Source organism: Perognathus longimembris, chromosome 2 (genome assembly GCF_023159225.1).
Source record: "Perognathus longimembris pacificus isolate PPM17 chromosome 2, ASM2315922v1, whole genome shotgun sequence".
Lineage (NCBI taxonomy): Eukaryota > Metazoa > Chordata > Mammalia > Rodentia > Heteromyidae > Perognathus > Perognathus longimembris.
Genome location: NC_063162.1, coordinates 149,939,105 through 149,954,871, shown reverse-complemented (window position 1 = coordinate 149,954,871; position 15,767 = coordinate 149,939,105). Strand labels below are relative to the sequence as shown.

At 55.5% G+C, this 15,767-nt stretch overlaps 1 protein-coding gene across 1 annotated transcript; it reads right to left on the bottom strand.

The window, feature by feature from the left end:
- Positions 1-5,902: 5,902 nt before the first annotated feature.
- Positions 5,903-14,317, bottom strand: LOC125345702 (zinc finger protein 777-like). Its single transcript, XM_048337744.1, has 5 exons — positions 14,285-14,317; positions 10,486-10,839; positions 9,866-9,986; positions 8,295-8,405; positions 5,903-6,888 (listed from the first exon to the last, which is right to left on the bottom strand). Exons 1-5 carry the CDS (start codon positions 14,309-14,311, stop codon positions 5,903-5,905), a joined length of 1,599 nt encoding a protein of 532 aa, XP_048193701.1. The 5' UTR covers positions 14,312-14,317.
- Between the last annotated feature and the right edge of the window lie 1,450 nt (positions 14,318-15,767).

The following is a 15,767-nucleotide window of genomic DNA, read 5'->3' as shown; positions in this document are numbered from 1 at the left end:
GCCATTTTCTGAGATGAGGTCACAGAGCACAGCACTTCTGCCTCAGCTCCTGGATCACACTCCCACTGGCCGGGTCATGTCTGAGGACACACTGTGTATGTGTGTGTGTGTGTGTGTGTGTGTGTGTCTGTGTCTGTGTCTCTCTGTCTCTGTGTCTGTCTCTGTCTCTGTCTCTCTCTCTGTGTCTCTCTCATAGGTTGTGGGGCCTGAACTCAAGACCTGGTTGCTGTCCCTGAGCTTTTCTGCTCAAAGCTAGCACTCTACCGCTTTCAGCCACAGCTCACTTCTGCTTTTCCGGTGGTTAATTGGAAATGTTTCACAGACTTTCCTGCCTGAGCTGGCTTAGAACCTCAATCCTCAGATCTCAGCCTCCCGAGTACTGAGGATTATGGGCGTGAGCCGCCAGTGCCTGGCATATGCTTCGGTTCTTCATCTTAGCAGCTCCTGTCACCCCTGGGGTACAAGGATCTGCTGTGGAGCGAGTAGAACCTGCGTAGGCGAGAGTCCTGAGGATCAGTACTGAGGTGGGGGCAAACCCGCTCACCTCAATTCTACACTCCTGCCGCCCCTTGCTGCACGCACGTAAATACGAAATGTACTTCGTGAGCTTGTGCTCATGCTCACTGGACTTAGGCAAGTTGTTAAGATGTAGCCCAAGATGGGCCACCCTGGTAATCAGCACTGAGAACCTGCTCTGCAAGAAACAGAATACAAATGAAATGGGAAAGTTCCAGTGTCTTAAGTAGATGTGGGATTTGAAGGAGAGGTGAGAAGTCACGTGACCTCAACTGCAAACCGGCCCTAAGAGGTCTAGTCTTTGCTGCGATCCCTGACCTCAGGGGGCAGAGGCGGGGTTATTGTGCGCGGTGTGTCGTGGGCTGTCGTGAGAGTTCACAGTGCGGGCGAACCTGCACTGCATTAGGAGGACCCTGCCTCAAAACAGGGAGGACGAGGAGGAGGTGAGGAAAAATCAGAGCAGCGCAGAGCAGGCTCTTCCGGGTCTCATTTTCCGCCTGTCCGCAGGCACAGATTCTGCTGTCTCAGATGCTGACCCGCCAAGCCGGCAGCTGGAAGCAGCTGGAAAATGAGGCTGGTTATGACATCTAGTTAAACAGGACGAGCGGCTCCCTGCGGGGTCAGAATGAGCAGCTCTGCATAGGGAGTGGACGGAGACAGACTAATTGCACATTTCTCTCAGCGGTATAGCTCAGGGGTAGGGTATTTGACTGCAGATCAAGAGGTCTCTGGTTCAAACCCCGGTGCCCCCTCCGGAGGACATCCTTTCCTCCTTGGGCTGAGCTGATGGCGACTGAGTTTTCCTCGCGTAGAGCCCCTCCTCTCTAGTCCCCCCGGGAGGACGGCACGCTAACCTTGAGCCGACTCCTCCACGCCGGCCTTTTAAACTGGTTAATCAGCAATGAGCGTTTCTTGGGTGTGTCCACCTCGAGGTGCGATCTTCAGATTTCGGCCTCCTGATTAGCTAGGGCTGCCGGTGCGAGCCCCTGGCGCCCCGCCAGAAACGATTTTCTGGGTGGGAACAGGAGATAAGTCTGCCAGAGGCGCCGCGGGTGGGAGGAGCAGCCCGGGGGGGGGGGGGGGCTATGAAGAAGGCGCCTGCTCGGCCGGGCTGGACTGCACACTATCACTTCACGCTCTAAGTCTCTTTTTTCCCCATCGCATCCTCCACCCAGCCCAGCGCCCGCTGGACCAAGGCTTCCTCTGTCCCCGGCGGGTCACATGGCTCCCTCTGGTGGACAGCGCGGGTTCACCTCACTCAGCACCACTTTCTCCAGCTCCCAGACTTCCCCAGTGCTTCCTTACTGTCACCTTTGCCGCCAAATGCCCCGTCTCCCAAACGCAGATCCCCCCCCCCCCCCGTTTCCAGATGCTTCTTACTAAGGTCCATTTACCTTTAGAACCAGGTTGTACTGACCTTGCCTGCGAGTGGCAGACATTACATAGGGAGGGAGAGAGGGAGGGAGGGAGGGAGGGAGGGAGGGAGGGAGGGAGGGAGGGAGGGAGGGAAGGAGGGAGGGAAGGGAGAGCCTGTTACTAAAACGTGGGACTCCTCTTTGGGCCCCTTGGCAGCTGGTGAGTGGCTGCTTCGGCTTGCCGTGTTGGTTGGTTTGGGGAGTTATCTAGCGCTGACCCTATAAGACGGCAAGGCTGGGGGACTGTGCTCGGTCCTGTGCTCGGCCCTGCGCTCGGCCCTGCACGCCCCCTCTGGGAAGCCATCTGGCAATCTGTCGGGACCATAATGACTCAGCCGCGCTACCTCTGGGAATCCATTTCCAAGAAAGAAACCTCTCGGCTGTGCAGTGGCGGGTGGGCCCCGGCTCCGGAGGCGGAGGTGGGGGCTCACCGAACCCAGGAACCTCAGCCCAGCCTGGGCAGCGTGGTGAGGCCTCACCTGGGGGAGGGGGGGAGAGGACGGTAAGGCGGAGACCCGAGGATCGAAATGGAAGCCATGAGGCTCTCAGCTCCAATCAACCAGCAAAAAGCTGGGCGTGGAGGGGGCTCAAGTGGTCGAGCACCAACCTTGAGTGAAAAGGCTCTGGGACCGCACTCAAACCCTGAGTTCAAGGCCCCCTAGGGCACAGAAAAAAACAAAACAAAACACTGTATGAACCATGGAGGGAGGAGGGGGTGGGGTGGCTTTGGTTTTGCCTGTCACCCACCATCACTGCGCGCCACCCCAGGGCCCTCGCTCAGCCCGACCGCCTCCATCTCAAATACCACATTCGCTGGCGCCGCTCTAGACTCTGAACTTGAAAACACAGAAGGTTAGGATGCATCTTCCAAGCGCCCAGAGAACCTTCGCCTTTGTTCCCGGAGGCCGGGGCCGCTCCCGGCAGCAGCGGTGCTCCTGTGCAGGTGAGGAGTGAGCACCCCTGGGTGAGGACTGCCGGTGACCTGCAGGTGTCAGCCTTGAGAGGACAAGCTAAGGGCAGCACCCAGGCCCCGAGTTCAATACACACACACACACATACACGCGCGCACACACAGAGGCCCCGAGTCCAACACACACACACACACAGAGGCCCCGAGTCCAATACACACACACACACGCACACACACACAGGCCCCGAGTTCAACACACACATACACACCAGGCCCTGAGTTCAATACACACACACATAGGCCCCCAGTCCAACACACATACACATACACAGGCCCCGAGTCCAATACACACACACATACACACACACACAGGCCCCAAGCCCAATGCACATACACATACACACACAGGCCCCAAGTTCAACACATACACACAGGCCCCGAGTTCAATACACACACATACATACATACACACAAAGGCCCCAAGTTCAACATACACAGGCTCTGAGTTCAATACACATACATACACACATGCATAGGCCCCTAGTTCAACACACACCTACACACATATAAACACACATACACACAAGCACACATACAGGCCCCAAGTTCAATACACATATACACACACACACACCCAGGCCCTGAGTTCAGTACACACACAGGCCAAGTTCAACACACACACACACACTTTTTCCTACAAATGAACCATTTGACCCGACACTGCCAAGAACAAGTAGCAAGTGGCTAACATGTAGGTCACCTAGGCAATTGTCACTTATTAAAAGGACATTACCACTTTGTACTTCCCCTAATGGGGACATGACTGTAGTTGGGAAGTGTTTCACACCCTCCACTGAAAGCAGAGTCCTAATGAAACAGCTACAATCAAAGTAGGTAACAAAGGCATCTTACAATCAGTGGATCTTAGACTTGGTGAAATAGTTAATAAACAAAAAACTAATATTTAAAATGGGAAGTGGTAAAGAAGCACTGGTGAAACTAGGAAGAAGCTTGGAGCCGGTAGCTCACGCCTGTAATCCTAGCTACTCAGGAGGCTGAGATCTGAGGATCACGGTTCAAAGCCAGCCTGGGTAGGAAAGTCTCTGAGACTCTGATCTCCAATTAACTACCAGAAAACGGGAAGTGGTGCTGTGGTTCAAGTGTTGAGCTGAAGAGCTCAGGGACAGTGTCCAGGCAGAGTTCAAGCCCCATGACTGACAGAAAAATAAAACAACAACTGGGCAAGGCACCACTTGTGAAAGTTGTTTTTATTCATTCTGTCCATAAACACAAGGTGATCTCGAGGCTGGTCACAGTGCAGGGCAGATGCCACCGCCTTCCAGAACCCACGCCCGGCCAGACCTGCCTGCCTTGGGACCTTGTCATGGGCTTCAAGCCATGCAGTGCATTTCTGTTTTTGTTTTTTAACTTTTCAGCTGAAAATGAGTGTAATTCAGAACCCAGAGTCGGATGTAGTTACTGCATCGAAACAAGCACAGTCTCCGACGGGGTCACAAGGAGAAGGGAGTTTACAGCTGTTCACACGTGTTTTCTTATCTACAGAAGTTTCAGGTGACAATGGTAAATGGCACACTTCGACAAGCCCAGCTCTCGGTGGCAGATCTGGAAGCCCAGAGGGTGCGGTGAGGCGCCCGCCACCCCCCTGGCCCGAGCGCGGCCCCGCCCCCCACCTCTGCACCTGCGCCCCCAGGGTGGAGGGAAGGGCAGGAGCCGCGCCAGGCACCGGCCCCAGACCTGCGACTTCCCAGCACTCGGGGCTCTGAACCCCAGCGGATCTTAGAACCCATTGTGTAGCCAAAAAGGATCTCAAGTTCATCAAAACAGCAGGATTCCAAACGGACCAGCCCAGTTGTTAGGGACCAACATTCCACAGTTTAAACTAGTGAGATGGGGACAGGGGCCACCAAGGATCCCAGAGGACTCGAACTGCTGGCCCACGACACCCCCATTTCCTTCCCCTCCACTTCCGGTGTTTCTGTGCCACGGCCCATACTCCTGGCCGATGTGTGACCGCCCCCAGGTGCCACGGCCCCGACAGAAGCAGGCTGTGGTTTTGTCTCCACCTCCCGAGGCCAGCCTAGGCTGAGGCTGCGGGCTGGACCCTGCGCCCGCCCACAGCTACAAGGCAAGTGTGACGCAGACAGGACGTGGCTGCCCTTCATGCTGGACCAACCAGGCCAGGCTCTCTAGGGCCAAGTGCCCCAACTTTCCAAGCCCCTGATGAGTGGAAAGGGGGATCCGTGATAGCTCCCATGGACCTTGTCACAACTCACCAAGGGGAACAGGAACTCGGCTATTACAGGAGGCGCGACCCGAGCCCATGTCGGAACCTATGCTGGAAGCCACCGGCATGGCTGGAGGTGAGCCAGCCTGCTCTCAAAGCACCGAGTCTTCTAATAAAACCAACCCCAAGCCGGGGACTCGGGGCACACGCCTGTAACCCGAGCTATGCAGGGGGCTCCGATCTGAGGATCAGTTTGAAGCCAACCTGGGCAGGAAAGTCCGTGAGACTCATCTCCAATGAACAATCGGAAAGCTGGAAGTGGCACTTGGGCTCAAAGTGGCAGAGCGTTAGCCTTGAGCAAAAGAGCTCAGGGACTGTCCCTAGGCCCTGAGTTCAAGTCCCACGGCCACCACCAACAAAAAAAAAAAAACCAGAGCTACATACAGAGCTGGGATGTAGCTTAGCCAAACTGCATGCCTAGCAAGAGCAATGTCCTAGGTTCAGTCCCCAGTGCCAAAAACAACCCCCAAAACAAACAAAAGGCCCCAAACAGAAAACCAACTCCAGACGCGTGATGAAGTGTTTCTGGGTGGACAGAGGCAAAATCACTTCCTTCCCCTCCCTTCAATGTGGCCAGGCAGGGCCCAGGGCCCCCCTGCAACAAGAAGGCCCTGGGCCTTTTGTCCCCCTGAGAACAGCCCTCCCCTAGGAAGCCTGGAGGACCCCGGGGGCACCGGGCGCTCCGTCCATCCTGCCTGAAGTAGTCCTCGGGGAGAGGCGGCCTGGGCCCTCACTCCGGCAGGCGCTCTCCGGGCGCTACCCCGCGTTCTCCATCTTCACCCGAGAAGGGAAGCTGTGCAGGGGCCGCCCCAGCGCTGGGGACCCTGGGGCGGCTCGGGGGCCCTGCGTCCTGGCGGCCTGGGCCCGGGGCGCGGCGGGAGGGCCGCCCGGGGGCCTTGAGGACTCGGGCTGAGGGCTGCTGGGCGCGCTGCCCTCGCCGGCCCCGCAGGTGCGGCTGCCCTGGTGGCGCGCGAGCCAGGAGCGGCCGGCGAAGCTCTTGCCGCACTGGCCGCAGGCGAAGCGCTTCTCCCGCGAGTGGGCGCGCAGGTGCCGCAGGAAGCCCGGCTTGTGCGGGAAGCGGGCGCCGCACTGCGCGCACTGGAAGGCGCGCTCGCCCGCGTGCACGCTCTGGTGCACCGTCAGGTTGGCCAGGCGCGTGAAGCGCTTGTCGCACTGCGCGCACGGGAAGGGCTTCTCCCCGGTGTGCGTGCGCCGGTGCTCCACCAGCGTGGACAGGCGGCCGAAGCGCCGGCCGCACTGCGCGCACGGGAAGGGCCGCTCGCCGGTGTGCGTGCGCCGGTGCTCCAGCAGCGTGGACAGCCGGCCGAAGCGCTTCCCGCACTCGGCGCACTCGTAGGGCTTCTCCCCGGTGTGCGTGCGGTAGTGCGTGGTGAGCGTGGACTGGTGGACGAAGCTCTTGCCGCACTGGGTGCAGGTGTGGGTCCGCGGCGCCGGGCGCGGGCGCAGCGGGCTGGCGGCGACGCCCTCGGGGAGCGGGGTGCGGCCGGAGGGCTCCCCGCCACTCTCGCTCTCGGAGCGGGGCGGGCACCGCTCTGCGCCCCCCGCGGCTGGCACGGCCTGGATCTGGGTGCCAGGAGGGAGGGAGGCCATCTCTTTCTCGTTGGAGAAGGTGCTTGCTTCCAAGTCCTCCTGGTCAAGCCCCCCTTCGGCCGCCCAGGCAGGCTCCAGCCCCTCGGACCCTCCCTCCGGGCTCCTCTTGTCTTTGCTGGCCAGCCAGGTCTCTGCTTGGAGGGAACACCGCGAGTCACCGGTCACAGGCCCCGGGGCCAGGCCACCAGGCCCTCTGCTCCCCGGGGATCTGCAGCCTGGGCCTCGCGGGAGCTCTTCACTCAGGGCCGGCTCTCACCCGGGCCTACTTGGTTTCCCACCGGCCGCTGCCAAGTTCTTGTCCTGTGCTGGTCTATGGAATGCCATGCAAACATCCTGACCCCTGGCCAGGTGCTCCCCTCCAGCGACCTCTGACCTCCTCTCTGCCACTCAGCCAAGCTCCAAAAGCCCCCTCAGGACCTCCCAAGAGCAGCAAGATGAAGCCCTCCCCACCCCCGGTACCTGTCCCTGGCCCACACAGCTGACCTACAAGCCTTCCTCCATCTGCACTGAAAGTACCTCACTTTTTCCTAGGACCCTGGCCGTACTTCCATCAGCTTCTCTGGCCAAACCTAGGACTTTCTTCTTCTAGTGTACTATGGAGGTCAGATCTGGCCAGCGCCATCAATGGCCACTTGGTGAGTTGTATGTACTACCCGACATCTTGTCTAGATGGGTACGCATGGATTCCTACAGGAAGGCAAGTCCCATCCCCAGGTGATGGGTGTTCCTGAGTCCCTAGACAAGGATGGGCACTTGGCCTATAGGTGACTGTACTGTCAAGTGCCTGGGACTGGGAGCTTCCTGTGACCCAGCCCCCTGATGTGACTCTATTTAGGGTCAGGCCAGCGTAGGCGCCATTATGCCATGACACATGTCTCCATCTGCATGTCCCGTCTCCTGGCTGGTCTCCAGTCACCATGGCGTCCCAACATGGCTCTCCATTGGAGCTGAATTGGTTTGTTGGTATGGTTTTTGTTCTTTCTTCCCTCTCTGGTCTGTTTGCTCTCAGTGTTAAGTGTATGTGCGGGATGCAGGCCTTTGTAACCACTGGCTGCCTGCAGGCTGCTAAGGCTCTAATAAACACTCCAAGACTCGATCCTTCAAGATGTGGCTTCCCAGATAATTTACTATATAACACTAGCATGACACTACCTGCCTTGTTCTCTCCTAACTGTAAGCTCCTTATGGGGGTAGGGGACCTGCTACCCTATGCAATGAGGAGGCCTGTAGTGCCTAGCACCATGCCGGCTAAAGTTCATAAAATGAAGCCGGAAAACAATATCAAGAATAAGAAGACAATCATTTCATGCAACTGTATGGGAAGGGCCTCCCACCTCCCTCCCCCCCCCCCCCCCCGCCCCAGCCATCGTACAAGGCCACAGAGAACAAAGACAACTGTTCACCTGCTTTCTGCCTCTCCCTTCATCCCTCCCGGAAACTCACAGGAGAAAGCCCTGCGGAGCGTCTCAGAGACCCCTGGGCGTGTGTGGCTGGTGTTCCTAAAACCAGGACTGCAGCCCTGCCCACTGAGGCTTACCTGAGCTCAGGGGTGTAGCTGCCATGGCCTGCAAGTCCCTCCCACATGCCTCTTGCTCTTGCTTGATCCAGGGTAACACTGCTGCTGCAGGGGGTCCCAGCTGACCCGTTTCTAAGGGGAGAGGAGAAAGCCCTTAGGGAATCAGCCTGGCTGCAACCAGTCACAAAGCACTCCCAGCAGAACCACAGTCCCACAAGGGCAGAGCAGACCCCATGTGGCATGGCAAGGGGCTGTGACCAGGTGCCAAGAGCCCTCCACCACCCCTTTTGTAGTACTAGACCACCTGGTGTTCAAGAGTCAGTGGAACCCCCACCCCCAGAACAAAGACCAGGATTCCAGACCTCCCAACCAGCAGGTGACTGGGAGGTACATGAAGAATGTATATGAAGAGTAGATGAAGACTTCTGGCTGCATGGCTGACAACTTGTCTAGTTCCTCTGCACCTGAGTTTCTTCATCTATAGCATGAAGAAACCAAAAAAGGCTATAACAGGGCCTGGGAATGTAGCTTAGTGGTAGAGTGCTTACCAAGCATGCATGAAGCCCTGGGTTCGATTCCTCAGCACCACATACACAGAAAAGGCCAGAAGTGGTGCTGTGGCACAAATGGTAGAGTGCTAGCCTTGAGCAAAAGAGGCTCAGGGACAGCACCCAGGCTTTGAGTTCAAGCCCTGAACTGGCACAAAAAAAAAGGCTATAATAAAGTTACATGGATCGATATTCATAAAGCAGCTAAATACGTGTTTACTGAACTAGAATGAAGGACGTTCGTTCTGCTGCTTCCCAGTGTTTTTTTTTTTTTTTTTTTGCCAGTCCTGGGCTTGAACTCAGGGCCTGAGCACTGTCCCTGGCTTCTTTTTGCTCAAGGCTAGCACTCTGCCACTTGAGAGCCACAGCGCCACTTCTGGCCGTTTTCTGTATATGTGGTGCTGAGGAATCAAACCCAGGGCTTCATGTATACGAGGTGAGCACTCTTGCCACTAGGCCATATTCCCAGCCCCCCTCGTGGTTTTGACACGGGAGCGAGCCCCCTTGATCTGCAGCAGCAAGGCCATACCCTACGAAAGTGCAGCAGCGAAGAACTGCAGGTGCACATGCAGGATGGCAGGGTGTGGGTGTAGCTACAAGTTCCCAGCTCTCATCAAGTCACACACACACCTGCACACACTGGCCTGAAAGACCTAGTGTTTACACGTGGCCCTAAACATTAAATGCATGCCCACATTCAGCAGGAGTTGTTTGAGAATCCCCAGGGTACACAGTGGAGAGATTAGGAGTCCTGAGGTAAAAATAGAAAATAGGGGAGGAGGCCCTGTGCCTGAGAAGTAAACATGAAGGACTAGATGGCAAAGAGCAGATCCTAATCTGTGTTGAATCTCCATAGGGCCTTGGATTAGCTATATAACCTTTCTGCATTTACTATGTAAGACCTAAAAGTGGTTATTAGACACTTTCTACCTGTCTGGGTGAAGGCAGAGGACCAATCTCAATGCAGCTTTCTGACCCAAGTCCCAACAAAGTGAACCAAAGGATGAAATCAAGGCCTGCAGGCTCCTGGGGCTGGCCTCTTACCCAGGGGTCCCAGCATCTCCTGGCGTCCCTTCGCGTGCCTGCAGAGTTCCTTCTGCCACTCTTCTAGACTGCCTTCCTGCTCAGAGAAGCACCCCGTCATGTCTTCAGTACTCACGGGAGCCTGGAAAAACAGGTCCCCAGCACCCTCAGCGAATCCCGACAACTTCAGAGAACAGCCAGAACCAGCTGCCTCCAAACCAGGGGGCCCTTCTGGCCCCACCTGTGGGAACATGACAGCTCCTATCTACCACACGTGCTTCAGATGACAGGCAAGAGCCAGCAGCTGGGGACACAGGGTCATGGCTCTTGGAGTCCCCACCCCTCTCCTGCTATTCTATTCCTATCATCTATTCTGCATGTGGACTACGCTTGAGCCAGTCCTCATTCTCAGAGATCATTCTGGAACAAGATATGCAACTGTCGCTGTACAATTGTTTCCCTCCCGACAACCATACCCCACCTGTCAAAGCAGACACTTTTCCAGACACAATGTCCTCCGGACATTTCTAAAGCCCCTTCACGTCCACTGGGGACTATCATTAGGCACCAAGAGGTTAGGCCTCAACAGCCCAAGGGCCTCCTACCACCCTTCCTGACAGGGTCTGGAGTCAGTTCAATACCCTGGGGGCCTCGCCCTTGGTGCCCGGGGACAGCTGCTGGACCCAGAAGTTTCTGTTATGCAGCAGGTTCTCCATGTTCTCCAGGCGCCGCTGCAGCAGCCCGTACTCCTGCAGCAGGGTCCCCAGCACGGCCCACTTGCCCTCCAGCTGGTTCCCGAACTCCACGGAGGTCTTCTCGCAGTCGGCCAGCTTCTTCTCAGCTGCCCCTGTTCGTACTTCCAGGCTTTGAAGCTGGACAGCCTGAGACTCCATCTTCTTCTCCACTGCCTGAACAGTAGCCAAGATGGCCAAAAGGGAGATCTCTGCAGACTGAATCTGGGCCTCCCGTTGGAGGTCGGTCCCCGCATGCCATTCCTGCAATCAGACGCAAGAATAAGAGTCATCCCAGGAGAGGGCCCAGACCCATTCCCAGACAAAGGAAATCAGGGTTTCCCTGGAATGGGGGAGATTTCTTTCAGGTGTCACATTCATTGATCAGGCCCCAGATAGATTCTACCTGCTGGACAAAGACATCAAACACTATACTTGGGGCTGGGAATGTGGCTTGCTGGCAGAGTGCTCACCTAGCATGCATGAAGCCCTGGGTTCGATTCCTCAGCACCACATACACAGAAAAGGCCAGAAGTGGCGCTGTGGCTCAAGTGGCAGAGTGCTAGCCATGAGCAAAAAGAAGCCAGGGACAGTGCCCAAGCCCTTGAGCTCAAGACCCAGGACTGACAAAAACTAAAACAAACAAAAACAAAAAATAGGGGCTGGGGATATGGCCTAGTGGCAAGAGTGCCTGCCTCGGATACACGAGGCCCTAGGTTCAATTCCCCAGCACCACATATACAGAAAATGGCCAGAAGTGGCGCTGTGGCTCAAGTGGCAGAGTGCTAGCCTTGAGCGGGAAGAAGCCAGGGACAGTGCTCAGGCCCTGAGTCCAAGGCCCAGGACTGGCCAAAAAAAAAAAAAAAAAAACCAAAAATACTAGACTCGCTCAATCCTTTGGGTGGGGAAAAAAAAAATCTGTAACCCTGATACAGAAAATGAAAAAGCAATCACTTTCATCATAAACTGGTGGAGTATAATGGACTTGAATACCAGCTCTTCTACTTGTTTAGGTTAGTCAGATATTTCACTAATTATCTTTTCTTCCTCTAGGAATACAGCCCAGCAGCAGCAGCAGCAGCCAGGAAGTGAATGAGAAACCTGAACCCAGAAAGTCTGCCAGGGATCCAGTCCATACCTGGGCTTCCTTAGAGCACAACCTCCCCTAATTCCAGTACAAGGCCAGAGATGGGGGAAGCCCTGTGGTTCTGGACTTGGTTGATCTCTAAGGAGGGTGTGTGAATTCCTCTCACACCTGTTACCCAGGGGTCTTAGCAAACAGCCCAAGGGGAAGTCAGGCCCTAAATGCCAAGAACCAGAGGCCAGAGATAGATAGCCAGCACCCCAGAGTAGGCAGAGCTGGGAGATTCTGCAAAGAAGACCTTGCCAACAGGAGATGGACAATGTGTATGTGGTATATTACTAGAAGTGATGAAAATGAAGAATCCAGCAGGATGCTTGATGGCCAGGGCACCAGTGGCTCATGCCTATAATCCAAACTACTCAGGAGGCTGAGATCTGAGGATTACGGTTCCTAGCCTGCCTGTGCAGGAAAGCCCATGTGTCGATCTCCAATAAACTACCAAAAAAAAAAAAAAAAGCTGGAAGTAGTGCTGTGGCTCAAGTGGTAGAGTGCTAGCTTTGAACAGCGCCCAGGTCCTGAGTTCAAGCCCCAGGACAAGCGGGGGGGGAGTGTCTAAAGCCTCAGCAGGGAGAGCTGAGATATAACATAAGAACTCCCATTTCAATTTCTTTTCTCTTTCTTTTTTGCCAGTCCTGGGGCTTGGTACTCAGGGCCTGAACACTGTCCCTGGCTTCTTTTTGCTCAAGGCTAGCACTCTGCCAACTTGAGCCACAGGGCCATTTCTGGCTTTTTCTATATATGTGGTGCTGAGGAATCGAACCTAGGGCTTCATGCATACAAGGCAAGCACTCTACCAATAGCCATATTCCCAGCCCCTCCCATTTCAATTTCTATCAGACACTGACTCAGTGCCTTTCCTATCACTGAACCCTGGTGCACTGTGACATTAATCCACACTTCTCCTATACATCATGGCATTCCTACTTCCTAAAGTGGTGGTCTGAACAAAATACCCTAAGGGAATTTTGAAAAAGCATGTTCTCTCTCTCTCTCTCCAATAATCTTACATTTTTTTTCTGCTTTTCATGGGGGGGGGGAGATAAAGTCTATGGACCAATGGCCAGAAAGTCTGACCTAAGATTGTGATTAATCTAATTTTATGCAACTAAGTTTCTGTAAGACTTCTCCCAAGCCAGGCACTGGTAGTCATGCCTGTAATCCTAGCTACTCAGGATGTAGAGATTTGAAGATTGCAGTTCAAAGCCAGCTCAGGCAGGAAAGTCCATGAGACTCATATCTCCAATAAACTACTTAGAAAAAGCTGGAAGTGGTGCTGTTGCTCAAGTGGTAGAGTGCTAGCCTTGAGCACAAAGAGGCTCAGAGCCATTGCCCAAGTGTTGAGTTCAAGCCCCAGGATCAGCCCCCCACCCGCGCCCTCCCCCTCTCCTTCTCCCTTAGCCCCCACCCCACCACCACTGGCCAAAAAAAAAAAAAGACTTCTCCAAAAAAAAGGAATCCGCAAAGTTCCTATCACATACTATGTACTGGTCAGCTGACACCTGTCCCTTCCTCCCGTTGGAGTTCAATAGCTCCATTCAGGAGTCTGGCCTCTGACCCACACAACAAAGAGTTGCTGAAAAGAAACAAAAACAGTCTTCACAGATTACAGACAAACATCTTCATGTCCTTGGCATAAATCTGGCATTCAGGAATGTCTCTAAAACAATTGCAAAAGCTAAGCACTGGATTTTGCTTATTATACTAGCTACTCAGGAGGCTCAGATCTGAGGATGGAGATTCAAGGCTAGCCCAGGTAAATAGATCTGTGAGTCTCTCATCTCCAATTAATGGCCAAAAGCCAGAAGTGAAGCTGTGGCTCAAGTGGCAGAGTGCTAGCCTTGAGCAAAACAAAACAAAACAAAACAAAAAAGCAAAGGGACAGCGTCCAGGCCCTGAGTCCAAGTCTCAGTACCAACACACAAATTAAAATTAATAAAATCAAGGCAGGCCGGGAATGTGTCCTAGTGGTAGAGTGCTTGCCTGGCATGAACGAAACCCCGGGTTCCACAGCACCACATCTATAGGAAAAGCTGGAAGTGGAGCTGTGGCTCACGTGAAAGAGTGCTTGCGCAAAGGAAGGCAGGGACCATGCCCAGTGCCCAGGCCCTGAGTTCAAGCCCCGAGTTCAAGCCCCAGGACTGGCAAAAGAAAAAAGCAAACACACACACACACACACACACACACACACACACACACACACACACACACAACCCATGGCAAAGCTACTGCGAGCGGGAGATGCCCTCAACCGTTCAGCCACACCGGTGCCCGGAACCCAATCCTCAAATGCAGACCCTCTCGGGGCGGGAGGGGGCTTGGGATGCATCCTGACTGCCGTCGGGTGGGGACTGGAGGGAGGGGAGGGGAAACACCGGAGGTCTCGCCCGACTCGGCCCGCGGCGCTGGGCGGATGGGAGGGGCCCGGGGACGGGAACCCGGCCGGCCCGGAGAGGTGCCTAGGCGTGCTCGCCCTCCTTCCTCCCGGGCAGGGCCGGCAGAGCGGCGTGCGACACCCTCCCGGGTTTCGGAATTCGGCCCCGTGGCCCCGGGTCGGGCCGCGCTTACCGGAACCGCCGCCGCCGCCTCGGCCATGGCTCTGCGCAGTCTGGCCCGGTCCCACGAGCCGCCGCCGCCCGCACTCCGGCGGCCCGGCCCCCTCTCCGCAGGCGGCGTCTGCTCTCTGCGCCCGCCGCTCGGAGGACCACGAACCGGCCGCAGAGCCTCGGGGATGACCGCCCTGCTCCGCTAACCTCCCCGCAGCTAGCAGGGCCCAGCCCCCTCTCCGATTGGCCAGCCCAGAAGCCCCGCCCTCTCCATGCGCACGACGGAACCCTGCGGCCCGGAGGCAGCTTCCTATTGGCTACCCCAGGAGGTCCCGCCCCCAAGGCGTGAACTGAGGCTTCGGGCCGTCCGGCAGGTGAGCATCTAACCTCGCTGGCGCGCTTTGACTGCAGGGGCCGCGGCTGACACTCGCCTAGTAGTAACTCTGAACCAGCTGAGCCTGGTACCAGCCACTCCCGCTTAGTAACCACGCCATTTGCATGCATTTCTGCCATGTTTATTGAACACCGATTAGGGCCAGAGACCTGCCAACTTCAGTCCTTAATGACCCAGTCATTTCTGTTTTACAAACGAGGAAGCCAGGCCCAGAGCCAGGAGTCTGGAACCTAACCCAGGTTCTAAGCCCCAGACAGCATATAGCATCCTGGACTCCAGAGTCCTACAGAAAGCCCTAGGAAACGCAATAGATCTAGCCCAGAGTACCTGTATTTACAGAGGGCCTTACCATTAGAGAAGCAGGTCTAGGAAATGGGCAGAATTCATAGCCTGGAAGCCCTCCCAAAACACCTGAGACGAGCTCTTTTAGCTGAGGGTTAAGCACTGAGAGGTTCCCGCACTTGCTGACAGCTGACTTGTGGAGCCCCAAACAAGATTCGAGGAAGCAGATGAGCAGGACCCCCCAGTACAGATGACCACGGCTGAACAATCCGGGACCTGCATACACTCCTGTATCCAAGTGATGATGATGACAATGTTACCACCAGACCCAGCCTATTCAGGACTTTGGGAGAGTGGCCAATGCCGAAAGGGCAACAGGAAGTGACAACAGGGACCCAGACAACCTGGAGCAGGCCTGAATGCTGCCCTTTTCTCATAATGCCAAACAAAACAACAAGCTATAAGAAAAGCTGGGGACCCATCACCCCAGCTTCAGAAGCACCCATACATTCCAGGCTGGTTGATAGACAGCACCCAAGGTGCTATGAGGCACAAGAAATCAGCCATCCCTAAGAATTCTCCATGAGGTGGACACTAGCCTGAATTTACACAATTTGAGCCTGTTCTTTGGTGAAGGAGCCCCTGGGGCACCAGCACAGTGAAAGTCTTACCTCACTGAGCCAAGGCAGAACCTCCACTCGAGAAGATAAAGGTCCTTCCTGAGGGATGCTGTCTGGGGTAAAAGGCAAAGAGATCAATGGGAATCAAAAAGGAGGCCCTGAACCTGGAAGGAGGGACAGGAATCAAGCTTCTTCTCTGCCAATGCCTC